This window comes from Rhinopithecus roxellana, chromosome 3 (genome assembly GCF_007565055.1).
Source record: "Rhinopithecus roxellana isolate Shanxi Qingling chromosome 3, ASM756505v1, whole genome shotgun sequence".
Taxonomy (NCBI): Eukaryota; Metazoa; Chordata; class Mammalia; order Primates; family Cercopithecidae; genus Rhinopithecus; species Rhinopithecus roxellana.
In genome coordinates this window covers 86299501-86315813 of record NC_044551.1, presented here as the reverse complement: position 1 = coordinate 86315813, position 16313 = coordinate 86299501, and the positions used below count along the sequence as shown (strand labels likewise).

Genomic DNA, 16313 nt, shown 5'->3' with positions numbered 1-16313 from the left:
CTTGGAACTCAACTAGTGAACAAGCACCTAAGCAATGCCTATAACAGAGTTGGTATTTCCACTCTAAAATTACCACCTCTTCTTACCAAAATTGCAACTTTCTTCCCATGAAAATAGGCTTGCAGTTCCTTAACTGGAGCAATGATATAAAAGCTACAGAGATAACTCCAAGTTTAATCCAGCTCAGCATGAAACTGCAAAAACACTGAACACATAAACATGAGACTATAATTCTGACCATGTTTTTCATCATTTGATCTGGCAGCAGGGCAGATCCACACCAGGAGTAAAAACATTTCAAAAAAGAGTTGTGGCTTTCCTCATCCCCTGGCAAACATTGTCACCAAGGATTTAGTGCATGACAGCGATGTTGCTGCTAATGGGATAGTTATCATAAAAAACTGTCCCTCCAAGGAGAGTATTACATGGTACTAGGGGAAGAAAACCTATGCTTCAAGCTCAGAGAAACCTGGATTCAAATCCTGCCTCTTTCACTTGGAAGCTGTGTTACACTGGGGATGTTATTTATTTGTTTATTAGGTAGCACTTAGAATGAGTTCATTTTTAAGTGAGATAATATATTCACAATGATATACAAAAGTGCACACTGCGTGCTCCCTTTTCCATTTACTATCTCCCTCAAATGCCAACATGTTACCACTCTTACTAGGTTTTTTGTTAATCTTTCCAGCATTTTAAAATAAAAACCAAGCAAATATAAATCTGTTTTCTTATTTTCCTTTCTTATTTTAAGGATAATATGAGTTTTTCAGCATAATGCTTTTTTTTGCCCAATAGTGTAGGAAATCATCATTTAACCTCGCAGACCCTCAGTTTCCTCATGAGGCAAATGGAAAGAATGTTATTTACCTTAGAGAAAAGCAAACAAGATAGTGGATGTGCTTAGCATGGTGCCCCCTAGCACCTGACAAAGACTCAAAATATGATAGCTAGTATTTTAATTGTTACCATGGGGGGAATGATAATAACATGTGCATCTAGGGAGGTGTTGAGGTTGAAATAAAGTAACAAATAAAAAAAACCCAGGCCCAGCACATAAGAGATATGCCACAAATGACAAAGTTATCAACCAGTTCAGACCAAATATCAAATATTAACCAAACATTATATTAATCAAGTAGCAACCATATTTTAAAAGATTGAAATGCCTTTTAAAGTTGCTTCTCTTAAGGACATCAACAATTCAACATCCTTCTTAAAATCTTTGAATTTTTAACACTAAGAAAGGAAAAGAATGAGATATTTATTAAGTGTCCATTACATTGTATTGATTATGGCCCACCACTTGTTTTTGTACAGTCTGTGAGCTAAGAATTCCTTTTAATTGTTTAAATGATTGAAAAAACATTCAAAAGAAGCTTAATATCTTGTAACAAGTGAAAATTACTTGAAATCAAATGCTAATACCCGTCAGTATTCAGTTCAGTTCCACATCACCAATTCATGAAAATTGCATAAAATCAAATGCTAATAGCCATCAATATTCAGTTCAGTTCCACATCACCAATTCATGAAAATTCCATGAAATCAAATGCTAATAATGTCCATCAATCTATATTGGAAAGGCAACTCAGCTCCACATTGCCCCTGCTTTTGCACTACAAGAGCAGAGTTGAGTAGTTACGACCAGGGCTGTATAATCTACAAAGCCAAAGTATTTACTATCTGGTTGGTCACAGAAAAGTTTTGCCGACTTGTGCCCTAAATGACAGTTCTTTGTAGGTCAAATGGTGTTTCTGTGCTTCCTTTGCAGAGGCAGCAGGCTCCAGGAGGGGATCCAGACAACAGCGTGAGAGGGAAGGGCATGGACTGCGCCACCCTCACCTGCATGGTGCAGCTGGCTCAGATCTTAGTTGGAGGTGGCCTGGGCTTTCTGGTCAACACAGCCGGGAGCGTCGTCATCGTGGTGATCACAGCATCTGCGACGGCACTGATAGGCTGTTGCTTTGTGGCTCTCTTTGTTAGATACGTGGATTAGGTCAATAAAGAGACAATGACCCTAACCTCAGACACAGAGAAGCACATGGCAGGGAGTTAACATTTTCTGCAGCTCTGAATCTTAGGGTCTGCCCATTGGATGCCCAGTATTGTGATTTCAGCCATAGAATCTGCCCATCTCTCACTTTAAACCAATCCTCTGCACAACAGTCCCCATATATCAGGCAACGTTTGTCTGGACTATGCCTCCATGCATTGGCAGCAAGGCGTAAGTGTGGGTGGTAGTGCCTACACATGCCTTTCTCATTGCATCTCAGTGCAGGGGTAAGGGAGAGGCAGGAGCTGCTTTTCACAGGGCATTGCAGGTCTTTCTGAGACCTGAGAAGCAGACAAATTCCACATATGATGCTTGGATGTGTTCTATGAAGTGATTTGATTTTTTTTTAGCCAAGGGTCCATATATATTGGGGAGTCATATATTTCATCAAATTCACAGATATTCAAAATATTGTTAGTGATTTATTCTCTGATATTAATTTATTCATATTTAATTTGCTCATAATTAATTCCTATTACTTTATGATACCCCTGACAAGTCTACTCAAACATCTCATGCTGGAGGATTCATCACTTTAAAGTAGTTCATTTCATTGACACAGTAAAAATATTTCTCTCTAGTCTGCACCCTTGATTTGTCTTCTGGATTTGATACAAAAGTCTTTCAAAAGAGAGCTCCCTGTTTCTCCTATGATCTTCTCTTCTCCAAGCTAAGCAGTTTTTCTCTAATCATACCCCTTCAACTGCTTTCCCCATGATGAGGTTTTTAGCAGCCTTGAGAGACAGCATGGTTTAATAAAAATCATGTTTTGGAATCAGCTGGTTTTGAATCCTGGCTTTGCCACTCAACAGCAAACTATGTAATCTCCCCAAGGCACACTTGCTCATCTATACATTTGGGATAAGAATTGCTATCTCAGAGAGTTGTGATGATTAATAATACATAACATTGGTTCAGGCATAGTGGCTCATACCTGTAATCCTAGCACTTTAGGAGATAGAGGCAGGGGGATCCCTTGAGGCCAGGAGTTTGAGACCAGCCTGGGAAACATAGGGAGACCCTCTCTCTACAAAAAATATTTTAAAACTTAGCTGGGCATGGTGGTGCATGTCTATAGTCCCAACTTTTGGGGAAGGTGAGGTGGGAGAATTGCTTGAGCCTGGGTGATCGAGGCTGTAGTGAGCTGTGATTGTGTCACTGCACTCCACTCTGGGAGACAAAGTGAGTCTTGATCTCAAAACAAACAGACAAACAAACATCAAAACACAGACCATGACATTTATGGAGTCTTTACCACTATTCTAAATGTTTTAACGTTAACACAGCAATTGTGGGAGTGGGTGCTGTTACCGCTCTCCATTTTTTAGATAAAGAAATGGAGGCAGAAAGATATAACTTATCTGAAACCACATAATTATTAAGTGACAGAGCTGGACTTTGAACCCTGCCACTTTGGTTCTGCTGCTTCCTGTATGGACAGTGCTTAGCCTGGTGTCTGGAACTTGATCGGAGCTAGCGATTGTCACTAGTGTTAAAAGCTCATTGTCCTGTTCCCCAGTCTTAAGTATTTGCCTACACAACCCTGGATGTACCTGACCAGTGCAGAATACAGATCTGCCCACGTTTTTATAAGTTAGAAGAATTGTGTGGTTCCTCTTCCTACTTGATCTAGGGTCTGGTAGAGTAGTCATTGCCTCGGCTCAACTTGTAACTGACCAAAATCTTTGGTGCTGGAAGGGAATTTGGAGAAGGGAAATGAGCTGTTTTTGAGAAATGGGAAATTTGGGACTTGGTGTGTTGTTTCTGTGCGTCCCGTGCCTAGGAGAATGAGTAGATTCAGTAGCATGGCCAGGCCCCTGCAGTGTCAGCTCATTTGTAGCCGTCCTGAGAAGAGTAGGCCTGCTCTGGTTGTTTTTTTGCTGGGCTTTGGGTCTTCCTTCACACAGCTTCTCACAGGGAAAATTTGGGAGTGAATGTACTAATATAATACAGGAGGACCTGATTGGAAAGCAGAAAATGAGAAGGGAGCAAGGCTTGGAGGGCGATAAGTAAAAGAGCATGCTCAAGCCAGAGAAGACAGCCTAGATGGGTCTGGAAAGCACCAGCGATCTGGAGAGAATGGGACAGACACTCTGCAGGAGCCTGGATAAGGAGCCCTTCTCATTTTCTGCTTCCCAGTCAGGTCCTCCTGTATTATATTAGTACATTTACTGCCCCTGCAGGGTCCAGGGCAAGAGCAAGAATGGAGACATGTGATCCACACCCCATCCCTCTTCGCTGCTCCCCCCACTCTTCTCTCTACCTAGGCAGTGTACAGTCCTTGTGTGCATACTGGCATCAGCACATCCACAGTCTCCCACCTGCTGCCACCCTCTACCGCTCCTGCAAATGGCAACCCTTAGCCACCTAAGGGTGGACAGACTCAGTGGCATGGAATTCCCTCTGGAGGATAGACTCAAGAAAGAACCCATGGATTCCTTGTAAATAGACTCAGGGCCATTTGGACAAGAAATTTCAAGGTCTCAGATACCCAAGCATAATCAACCAGGTGGGAAGACTGGCAGGGCACAAACTGCAGAAGGCCCTGTGGGTTCCTTGCCATGTGGGGAGGTGAAGGGGCAGAGCAGGGTCCTCTAATGATGACACCCAGACCAGGGGCCCTGGCGGCCCAGGTCTAACGACAGTATCTACCGAAGTCAGCCAGCCTAGGAGCACAGAGCCATTTGTTGTCATTCTGTGCTGCAGCCTCCTTCTCCTTCCCAGCCTCCCCAAGGGTCTCAAAAGGCAGTGGCATCCCTGATATGTCACACGCACTCTCTTCCTCCTTCTGCTACTTGGGCTTCCACTTTGTTGCTGCAATTCTACCAATGCCTCCTTTGTGTTTAAAGAACCCACTCTCTGCAGCTACCTGGTTCTTATACCTGTGACTGAGGCAGTGCTAGTGGTGTGGAGCAAGGCATCTGAAACACCCCTGTGAATCTAGCCACTTCTAGTGTATATGTTGGGAGAACAATGGAGGGCAGGAGTTTATGCTAAAGTGGCCACCTCTTCCTGCCCCCTGCTCAACTTCGTCACCTGCAGGACATGCGGCTTCCTTATCCAGGCTCCTGCAGTGTGTCTGTCCCATTCTCTCCAGATCGCTGGTGCTTTCCAGACCCAACTAGGCTGTCTTCTCTGGCTTGAGCATGCTCTTTCACTTATCACCCTCCAAGCCTTGCTCCCTTCTCATTTTCTGCTTCCCAATCAAGTCCTCCTGTATTATATTAGTACATTCACTCCCAAATGAAATAATCTCATTCCTTTTACAGAATATGTACAAAACTACTACTTCTTCTCTACTCCACCCTCCCATCCCCCCACCATCATCTATCCTGGAGAAATAAGTTCTTGACTCACTTAGGCCATCAGGGAAAACACCTGCTCCCAACCCCATAGTGTTGGATGAGGATAGGTAAACGCTCAGGGAACCTCATGGCACATAGCTCTTAGCATTAGGAAAGAAACAGCGACAAACCACCTCTCTTACTTCCCCTACCTGTACTTGGCCTCTGCAGGGTTTAGAAATGGAATCCTCTCCGAGGTTCAGTGTTTATTTCCTGCCCGTTTCTTCAAAAACTGTTCTGATGTGTGAAGATTTGAAATGAATAGATGGACCAGCTGGAAAGGTGATCCATAGCTGAGGGCCATCTTATTGAACCCCCAAGAAGTCAAATGTAGTCATCCCTAACCAACCACAGGGCATACATGCACGCGCGCACACACACACACACACAAATATGCAAATACTCATTGAACTCAGCTCCCTTGAGGTTTGAATGAATAAATATAATCCAATTTTCAAAGCTTTTAACCACATTTGGGGATCTAAGTATTTGTTCTCACTATACCAATGACATATTCTTTCTGGCAAAAGAAATTTCCTTTCCCCAGACAAATAAAACTAGTACAAGGACGCATACTCTCAACAGAAATCCTGGGAAATACTGCAAGAGAAAGAGAATCCCTACTACTTTGTTTCCTGCTTCTGACGTTCCCAATCAAGCATCTGACATTCCAACATTAAGGCTTTTAGTCACCACATTTTATTAGCTTTGAATATCCTCTCTGCCTCCGAACCCACCACTGCCATTCTGCCTAAACTATGACCATATATCTAGACCTATCTCAAATATTATTTTGATCAGAAAGTCTGATCTCCCAGCAGGATCAACCTTTCCTTCCTTTGTCTTTCTTTCTTTCAACCTTACTTTGACATTCAGCTCATCATTCCCTGTCTTATCTTGCTTGTGCTCACGGCTGTCTGTCCTTTTACATGTGGAAGTCAGAAACATGTCTGGTTCATGCATATCACCTCAGCACCCTGCACAGGGGCTGGCACATAACAGCCACTCAAAAAGTAATTGTTGATTACAATTGATCTGACCATTTCCTTGGTGACCCCTTTGTCCTTGTGGTAGATCAAAGTCATAATCTATGATTCCTCCTGCCATGTTCTCAGAAGCCCGGTGCTTGGGATTTGGACAAAGTGACCCTTTTTATAGAGGTTTTTTTTTTTCCATTCCTCCAGCTCCTTCTCTTCTGTTTTTCTAGTGCCCTTAGTGGCAGATGCACATACTTCAACACCCTTTCCTAAGAATTCTGAGCTATCCACACATTATTCTATTGTTAAAATTGAAATGGTAATTTGCTTTGACAAGAATCTCTCATCAAGAGTCTATTATCCGTGTTATAGATGGGTCTCCCACCATGCAAATGTTAGTTTTTTCCCGTGTTTACTTTTTCATGTATTTTGTATTTGGGGGACTTTTGTGGAGCTTACATTTCAGTCTTTGTTAGCCCAATTGCTATTCAATGTCTATATCAATAAATGTTCTTCCCAAAGGGTGAAGAAGAAAACGGACTACTTCAAAACAAACACACCGTTCAGTTTTCTAAATGAGCTGACTTCACAAGACTGCTCAGGATCCAGACTGGCACCTACTGCTTTTGTGAGAAGGCATGAGTGTTTAGTCATTTCAGTGTGTTTTGCAATCACAAAAAGCGGATCAGGGAAGGTGGGAGTTGTAGATCTCACATTTTGAGCTCCGAATGTCAGATACTGCAGAAAAACTTTTCACATTACTAAACAATTTTACTGTTCAAGAGGCTCTTTAAACAGACCTGTTTTTATGAATGGCTATTTATTATATTAAAACAACCACCCCAGTGGGTGCCTGCATCATTGGTTTCTTGACCCCAAACCAGGTTGCCAAAGAGAGTAGCAGTACCTCTATCAAAGCCAGCAGATGGGTGGGTAGACTGATGTTTGATCCCAGTTCTCAGAAGAGCCTCAAGAAAGGACTTAGTGAGGGTTTAACATCTTAAGCTCCTGTGGTCAGAACAGAGTCGACATGAGAAATGTGAGGCAATCTTCAAAGACAGCTCCATAAACTGTCTGGAGGCTGGGAAAAGAATTTGTCACGCATGCTCAATATGTAAAGCGCTCTTTAGAATAAATGAAAATTGGTGATGGTAATGTCAGATGGGAATTCCTATTTCCTACCTTCTCTTGTCAATAATATAAGCAATAAAGAAGCCTACATCTGAAATTCTGGTGATACCCTCAGAACAGTTTCTCCAGTACTCTGCTTCCTTTAGAACATAGTACCTGAACCTACTATTTTCTTTCCTACCCCACACCTCCGTTTGAGAGATCCGACCCAGCTTCTAGGAATTTGGTTTCCAAGATTCCCCTTCCCCTGCCCCCCGCCCCAATACATTTCTGCGGCATTTCTTGCTCTTCTATCTAAGCCTGCCAGAAGAAAAAAAAAAAAATACTGAACCATCCCTCTACTCGCTGGTCCAGGGCCTCAATCAAAGGAACAGCTTGATTCCCAAAGCGTGGGAAGGGAGGAAATGCAGAAGTGCCCCCACTCTTCCCAGTAGAACTCTTCAAGGTGCCTCTGGGCCCAGCTCACCGGCAGCACGCAGACCAGAGTGCCTACAGGCACCCAGTCTGCTCTCAGAAGAACTGGAGCGCCCGGGCTTCCTCCTCGCAATGCTCCAGCACTCCATTTCCAATTGTGCCACCAAGTGAGTATATGAGCCCCCTTTTACCTTTTGGGGCAGCAGCCTGAAGAAATTTCCTTAACCAGCCCTTCTAATTACACTGCGTCCGCTCCCTCCCTCAGTGACGCCACTCCCCAGAGAATCGCTCTCCCAAGCAGGGGACAGGTGTTATCCCCCTGCTAACGTCTGAGCTCCGGGGCTGTGCAGCTAGGTCCGGCTCAGCGTGTTCCCGCTGGCTCAGTCCGGAATGATAATCGTCATAATGACTCCATGGGAAGTGGCTTTCCTTTGCCGTTTCTCCTGGGGACAGATCAGGATGGTCAGTTCTCTTTCTTAACTCCAAAAACGTTTCTTGCCTCCCAGCTCTAGATTCCTGGGGCAGCCCCGCAGCAAGTAGGTCCTTGGTGCTGCTGCAGTCTCGTTAGCCAAGGCGCAAAGGAGAGTTTGTGGCGGCGGCTGCACTCTCCGCAGAAGTCGCAGGAATAAACGGGCACAATTGTCTGCGCATCATTTGGCTAAGCCCCGCTCCCTGTGCCAATTTCTTTACATTTTTGCTGCTTCTCTCCGCTTCTGGGCGCCTTCACACTGCCCAGCGTGGGAAGAGTAAGGAGAGGCTGTGGGTGCGAAGCGGAGGTTGGCGGTATGGCCCGTGGGGCTCATCTCTGCCCCTTTGCCAGCTTCCTCTCTCCACCTGGTTTCGAAGCATCCCCTCTCCAGAGAAGGTCCTCCGGCCTATCCACAGGCTCCTCCTCCATGCTCTATCCATCCTCCTCCCACCTACTTCTTAAATGCTCCCCCTCCCCCCACCCTCGACTCTGCCCCAAACCCTCCTTAATCCATTCGCCTCCTTCACCGCCCAGGGAAGGCCACCTTGCCCCCGACGGCGTGCCCTGGGCCTGAGGCCCGCGTCAGTAGGCAGAGCTGCTGGGCAGCAGGTCGTAGCGCCCCCTGCTGTAGACCACGACGCCAGGTGGGTAGTAGAGCAGGTCCGGCTCCGCGGCCGCGCGGAGCGGCGCCAGGGCCTGCAGCCTCTGATCCTCGGGCTCCGGCTTGGTAGTGGCGGTGAAGGGGCGCATGCTGGTGAGCGAAGGAGACGCGATGCGCCACAGCAGGCTCTTGAGCGCCTTGCGGAACTCGCGGCGCACGAGGCAGTAGAGGATGGGGTTGAGGCAGCTGTTAGAGTGCGCCAGGCACACGCTCACAGGGAACGCGTATACCTGGCACAGGAAATACTCCTGGCTGAAGGGCACTGCATTGAACTTGATGAGGATGCTCCAGGTGGTGAGCGCCTGGTTGGGCAGCCAACACAAGAAGAAGGACAAGACAACGATGGTCACTGATTTGGTCACCTTCGACAGTCTCCGGGCGCTGGCTCCGACCGGGCCTCCTCTGGCTACCGCATCCCCTCCTTCGGGCCCTGCCACGCGGCGGTCGGAGATGAAGCGCACCAGCAGCAGGTAGCACAAGCTAATGATGCCCAGCGGCAGCACGAAGCCCAACAGCACCTTCTGCAAGTGGTAGAGGCCCAGCCAGAACTGCCTGTCGCGGCCCAGCAACTTGTCCGGGAAGCGCACCAGGCACAGCTCCTCGCCCATCACCTTGACAGTGGTGGAGAAAATGGCATTGGGCAGCGAGGACAGGGCTGCCAAAGCCCAGATGCACACACACAGCGCCTTGGCCGAGAAGCAGCAGCTGTCCCCCAGGCTCCAGCCACAGCAGTCGCCCTGGTCGTGTCTTCGCGTCCGGTGGCTCTTCAGAGCCGAGGCCACCGAGTGGTAGCGTGTTGCACTCATGGCAGTGAGGAAGAAGACGCTGGCGTACATGTTCATGGAAGTTACCATGGACACGATCTTACACATGGCCTTGCCGAAGGGCCATTTGAAGTCAAGAGCGTTCTCCACCGCCCAGAAGGGCAGGGTGAGCACAAACTGAAAGTCCGTCAGTGCCAGGTTGGTGACGAAAAGGTTGATAGAGGACTTGCGCCAGCCCTGCATGTTCTTCATCAGGTAGAGCACCAGCAGGTTGCCCGCCAACCCCAGGGCGCACACCACCCAGTACACCACGCTGATAAGAATCCGCACCCGGGATTCGGTGTCCACGCTCTCTGCCCCGCCGCTGCCCGGAGGATGTCCTGGCGGCGCGCCGTCCGGCAACTCCAGCCCCAGCTCCCACCACAAGTCCGGAAGCTGCAGCGACGCATTACCACTCGTGTTGGCCGCCTCCAGAAGGTCCGGGACCAGACTGAAGAGTTCTGCTAGCTTGTCCCCACCTGCTGCCTTATTCATGGTGGCTATCGCGGCTGCATCGGCCATCTGCATGCGTAGGTACCTCTAGGTCACGTTCTGGGGACGGTTTACCCCGGTTTTGTTCCCAGGCTAGCCTGCGGGACGTCCGTGGGAGCTTTCAAAGTAGCTGCTGAAGAGAGAGCCCAGGAACTGGGTACTAAGCGCGTCCTGGCGCGCAGCGAACCGCCCTGGACGCAGGAGTTGAGCTCAGTGGCTGCTTTGGAGCAGAGTTGAGGAGCGCAGCCCATAAGGGAAGCACTCGGCGTCCAAGGGTTGTCAGGCCAAGCTTGGAGTCCCTAGGTCCTTATGTACAACGCAGACTTCCCCTCTCCGTGTCCCGCGGTCACTGGGGCATTGGCGCATAACTCCCACAGTCGCTCAATTTTGCGATTTGGGGCCACTCGCTCCCTTTCAAATACCTTTGTCGGTTTCCTCTGGGACTGCTTGGATGAGGTTTCCGTCCTTGGAGAGAAAGAGATCGTAGAGTTCCATCCATCTCGCTCTGTTGCCTGGAGATCAGTGGGTGTCTGCGTCTTTCCGCGGTTGTCAACTCCGGGTGGGTTGCCAGCGGTGCTCACCAGTTACAGTGGCACTTGCACGGCCGAGGCGGAGGGCCCCAAGGAGCATGCGTAATCCTGGGGCGCCGCGAGGGGCGCTTTCCGAGGTGCTGAATCCAGCCGCGCCCGCGCCGCGAGGGACAGCTGAGTGGCAGGCAAAGCCCACCCGCCAGCTCCCGTTTTCCTCCCCAAAGTTTCAGCAGGAGCAGTCTTAAGCCTTTATTTTGCACCCGCAGGAGAAAGTCGACTTTGACGTGAGTTTCCTCTTTCTTATTCCCAAACATTATGATTAGGGTTTTTTTTTTCTTTCTTCCTCACTCCCACTTTATCACTGGAATTATTCCATTTGGTGAGAAATGGTTCCAAAAATATGAGCTATCCTGCTTACTTTCCTTCTTGAAAGTAATAACAGTGGCCTCTTTTCATGCTCAAATGAGATGATGGGTACTTATTGGATACACAAAGGACAGCTCCACCTCCCCTCTTTAATTAGTTGACCACTTACGCAGTGCCTGTGTTAGTCAGGATTTTCAAAGGGTCTTCACATGGCAGAAGTCTGGGTTCAAGGGTTGCCCCTACTTTAATGTATTCTGAGAGGTGATACAAAAACAGAGCAAATAACTGATGTGCCTACTTCACAGAAATTAAATGCCCTAGGCCCAAAGGGCTTCAACAAATTGTCTGATCACATACAGCCCACAGTCTCTTTACCTAGATGCAAATAGAATAGAGGATACCACCGGGCTGATCGTGAACTACCAGCTCTTCTATTTCCAGTACTGTTAGCATCAGGATTCTTTTTCAGACATTTTTCAGACCAATGGAAGCACATTCTAAGGACTCTTCCAAGGGAATGAGTGGAAACCGTTTGAATTACTTCTCAAACTGCAGTCTACATAAATGCTAGGTCAATCGCTCTGGTGTAAATTACACTTTTAAGGATTTACTTTAAAATTTTGAAATGTTTTCCCTCGGTCTGGGACTAAACTGAAACCAAAGTGTCTTAAGCATAATTGTCCTCACTCCTGGAGTACTACAGAACTCCCAGCTTTACTTAAGGAGATAAAGAGGATGAAACCTTCAAGCTGAGGAGATAAGAAACAGAAAAAGAAAGAAAAGAAAAGAAAAGAAAAGAAAAGAAAAGAAAAGAAAGAAAGAAAGAAAGAAAAAAGAAAGAAAGAAAAAGAAAGGAAAGGAAGGAAGGAAGGAAGGAAGGAAGGAAGGAAGGAAGGAAGGAAGGAAGGAAGGAAGGAAGGAAGGAAGGAAGGAAGGAAGGAAGGAAGGAAGGAAGGAAGTAAGAAAAGCCGTAATGAGAACGATCCAACTCCGCCCGACTCCCTAAAGACCACGCAACAGACAGCAATCCAGCCCGCCAAAAGCAAGCAAGGAGCAGCCCTCCGATACCTACGCCCTCCAGCCAGTACCGCACGCCCATCCACTCATCCACTCCCTCCGCCCCCCCCCTCTCCTCCCTCCACGCCCGCAAAAAGAAAGACTCTTGATTCCAAAGGACTTTTAGCCCTGTAAAGAGCGCACACCTTGCTACGGATGCTGCACTGCTCTGCCTGCCCACTAGAGGGAGTCAGGGCTTTAGTAAAAACCTAGCCAAATGCAAACCATCTCCTTTGATCACTTCTTAATCTGGAGATGACCCCTTCCCTGAGGATTCCTCCCAAAGCACAAGTTATTTCTATGGATGACTGTTACCCTGATTTTAGTAGCCTCACTTTCACACTCAGTTTTGACTTTATTTTTAACTAGTTATTTCTCCATAAAATGTATCTCTCTCTTCATCTCTGTTTCTATTTCTCTTTTCTAATATTTCAAGGGGCTATTGAAACACAAGAAAAGCTGGGGCATACCCTGAAAGCCTCTGCTGTTAAGTTTTTGGTATGTTCACACCAATGACCTCCATCCCACACATACATAGCTTCTCAGTGCTTCTAGACACATCCAGGAATATATCTACTTGATCTGCTCCAAATCACATGTACATATTCACACTTTGTGAAAAAATTATAGGGGCCTGATTCAATTCATCTCACATTCATTGGCCACTTACTCTTGCCAAGCACTGAGATAGGCTGAAAGTCATAAATCCTCTATTTTGATCCTCTCTGGGATTCTTAATCTAGATGAGTGTGCAATCTACAAGTGTCTAAGACTGTATTTTTTTGCTTAGTTTTGTGCATGACTAAGTTATCTAGAATGTAATGATTCATGCCAGATGAGTGGGCAATAATTTTAGCTCTTTTATTATTTCCCTTTTATATTTTTTAAGGAGTGGGTAGGTAATAAATAGTTATACTTTTATGGGATATTCCAGTTTTAGGTGTTTTGGGAGGGAGTTTTCTATGTTGGTACTTAAAGAAACCATAAAGGAGGAAGGGTGCAGAGCTTGTTATGTTACATATGTGGTCTGTTTCTCTGTCCTTCTTCTTACCAAAATTGAAACCAGGCTGTGATGGGGGCCTGGAGGAAAATCAGCAGCAAGAAATTGTCTCTCATTCACAGTGGAAGAGTATGGGAACTTGAAACCTTTTTCTGGGTTTCTTTTGTGTTCCTGAAGCCATGTGGGCCATGGGAAGCCATGAGGATAGCATAAAATCATACTGTAGCATGTAACCACTGGGAGCCCATGAGAAGGGAAGAAATCACCTGCTTTGGTCTAGCATTTTGCAGAGGAGGCTTGAAGAAATGAAGGAGTTTACCAAGGATCTCACCACTAGGAAGGAGCCATACCACGTCTAAAACATGGTCTTGACTCTTATGTGATGTCTCTTGATCCATGCTCCATTTCCCAATTTGGATCTAAGTCTTCCACATTTTTGTTTTTCGACAAAGGGGTGGGTGGTAGGCTGAATAATGCCTCCTCCCCCCACACACACAAATATGTCCACATCCCATTTCCCAAGCCCTTGGGTGTTACTTTATACAGCCAAAGGAACTTTGCAGCCACTAGAAGCTAAACTAAGCAAAAAGATGGATTCTCTCCTAAAGCCTCAAGAAGAAACCAGCTCTTCTGACATCTTGGCTTTACTCTAGTGAAACTGTTTTTGAACCTCTGATCTCCAGAACTGTAAGAGAATAAATGTGCCTTCTTTTAAGCCACGACATTTGTGGTCATGTGTTATAATAGCAATGGAAACTAGCACAGGGTGGGCACACAAGTCTGGCTTGAACATTACCTAATGGGAAATGGAGCAATTCTGATTTGAACATGTTGGTTAATCTTAACACCAACTTTGTGCTAGATACTGTGTCATGTACTAGAGATTTAGTGGTAAATACTATTTACCAGAACTCACATTCTAACAGATGAGAGACACATATTAAAAATATGAATTCTGGGTTGGGCACACTGTCTCATGTCTGTAATTTCAGCACTTTGGGGTGTTGAGGCAGGCAGATCATTTAAGGTCAGGAGTTCAAGACCAGACTAGTCAACATGGTGAAACCCCGTCTCTACTAAAAATACAAAACTTGGCTGTGTGTGGTGGCGCATGCCTGTGGTCCAAGCTACTCTGGATGATGAGCAAGGAGACTTGCTTGAGCCCAGGAGGTGGGGTTGCAGTGAGCTGAGATCACACCTCTGGACTCCAGCCTGGGTAACAGAGCAAGATTCCATTTCAAAAAATAAAAAAAAAAAATTCAAAAAAATGGTATGATTATAATTACTATAAGAAGGAAAACAGAGTAAAATAGAAAGTTATAAAACCATGTGCAAGCAACTAACTTTCAACTATTTACAAGCATATTTATCCAATTATAAGATTCACGTCTTTTCAAATTAAAGATTTTTAAGATCAATATGGATTTCCAATTGCTATATGTATATATTTATATTTATACATATATATTCAATTAATAATATTTTTTTCTCTAGAAAGCTGTAAACAAAAGGTTAAATGGGGGTGGGGTGGGCGTAAGGAAAGTGGAAGAAAGACGACTCGGGGCAGAAGGAACAGCCTGAGTGAAGGCACTGGGCAGGAAGGAGCACGATGGTTTTGTAGTACAGAAAGAAGCTGAAGTGCCTACAACACAGGGAGACAAAGTAAATAGTACTAGATAGTCTGGTGACATGGGCAGGTGTCAAAACATTTCCAACCGCAGAAATTTGATCTATGACTTTGGAGTAATGGAGGACATTGGAAAATTTTAAGCAGGGGAGCAATCCAATCAGTTTTGCATCAAACCATCACTCTAGATGTAGTGTGATGAGTAGACTGGAAGGGGCAGAGCTGATATAAATCAAGACAATTAGGAAGCTATATAGCAATAGTTCAGGAGAGAGATGATTGTACTTCAGTCTACAGGGATGCGGGACAGAGTAAGATTTAAATAGGCATTTAAGAGACTGATTTGACAGTACTTGGGGGTGGACTACATACAACGAAAGGGTGAAGGTAAGGAGAAATTAAAAGCTTTCAAGTTTTTACCCTGAGCATGTGGGTAGGTAGAAACGCAGAGCAAGTGAGGTGGGGGAAGATGACACATTCAGACTGGACATATGAGACTGTGAATGCCCCAATCAAATTCAGATGTCAAAAAGACAGTTGAATATGTGAATCAGTGACTCAGAGAAGATAAAAATATGTGGGTCCGCAGCATATAGATTATAATTGAAACTTTAACATTGATGAGACTGTCTAGAGAAAAAGTGTAGAGTGAGAAGAAATCTCTTGTTAAACCTAGGGGAACTCTGAGACTGGACTGTCTGGCAGAGGGTGGAAAGCCTGTTGATGATCATTGCTACATGTATATTTAATGACTATTCTCACTGTTTCTGACAATGAGAATTAGAGCTAGAAAGGAGGAAAGCTAGGAGCCTGTGACATGTGAACCCTGAAATCCAAGACAGGTCTCCGTTAATTTAGAACGTTTATTTTGCCAGGGTTGAGGACACCAGCCCATGACACAGCCTCAGGAAGTCCTGATGACATGTGCCCAAGGTAGTGGGGGCACAGCTTGGTTATATACATTTTAGGGAGACTTGAGACATCAATCAATATATATAAGAAGTACATTGGTTCATTCTGGAAAGGCGGGACAACTTGAAGCAAAGGCAGGAAGACTTGAAATGGGGAGGGAGCTTCCAGGTCACAGACAGGTGATACATGAAGGGTTGCATTCTTTTGAGTTTCTGATTAGCCTTTCCAAAGGAGGTAAATCAGATATGCATCTATCTCAGTGAGCAGAGGGGTGACTTCGAATAGAAAGGGAGGCAGATTTGCTCAAGCAGTTTCCAGCTTGAGTTTTCCTTAGTGCCTTTGGGGGCCCAAGATACTTTCCTTTCACACATAGAAGCCAAGAAATAAAAGAAATGTAGGGTAAAAAAAGCAGGGGCTGTATCTAATGCTGTGTCTAACGTGAGGCCAAGGAAGGCAAAAAAGGAGAAATGTTCAT

The 16313-nt window shown here is 45.7% G+C and overlaps 2 protein-coding genes across 2 annotated transcripts in view; one reads left to right on the top strand and one right to left on the bottom strand.

Annotated features, from left to right (window-relative positions):
• SLC45A2 (solute carrier family 45 member 2) overlaps positions 1–2024 on the top strand; it is a 54015-nt gene extending 51991 nt beyond the window's left edge. The window contains exon 7 of the mRNA XM_010384106.2: positions 1775–2024. Within this exon, the coding sequence (XP_010382408.1) occupies positions 1775–1999 (225 nt within the window). The 3' untranslated portion in view covers positions 2000–2024. The remainder of the gene's footprint in view (positions 1–1774) is intronic.
• Positions 2025–8190: 6166 nt separating this feature from the next.
• Positions 8191–10714, bottom strand: RXFP3 (relaxin family peptide receptor 3). Its single transcript, XM_010384108.2, has one exon. It carries the CDS (start codon positions 10381–10383, stop codon positions 8974–8976), a length of 1410 nt encoding a protein of 469 aa, XP_010382410.2. The 5' UTR covers positions 10384–10714; the 3' UTR covers positions 8191–8973.
• Positions 10715–16313: the final 5599 nt, after the last annotated feature.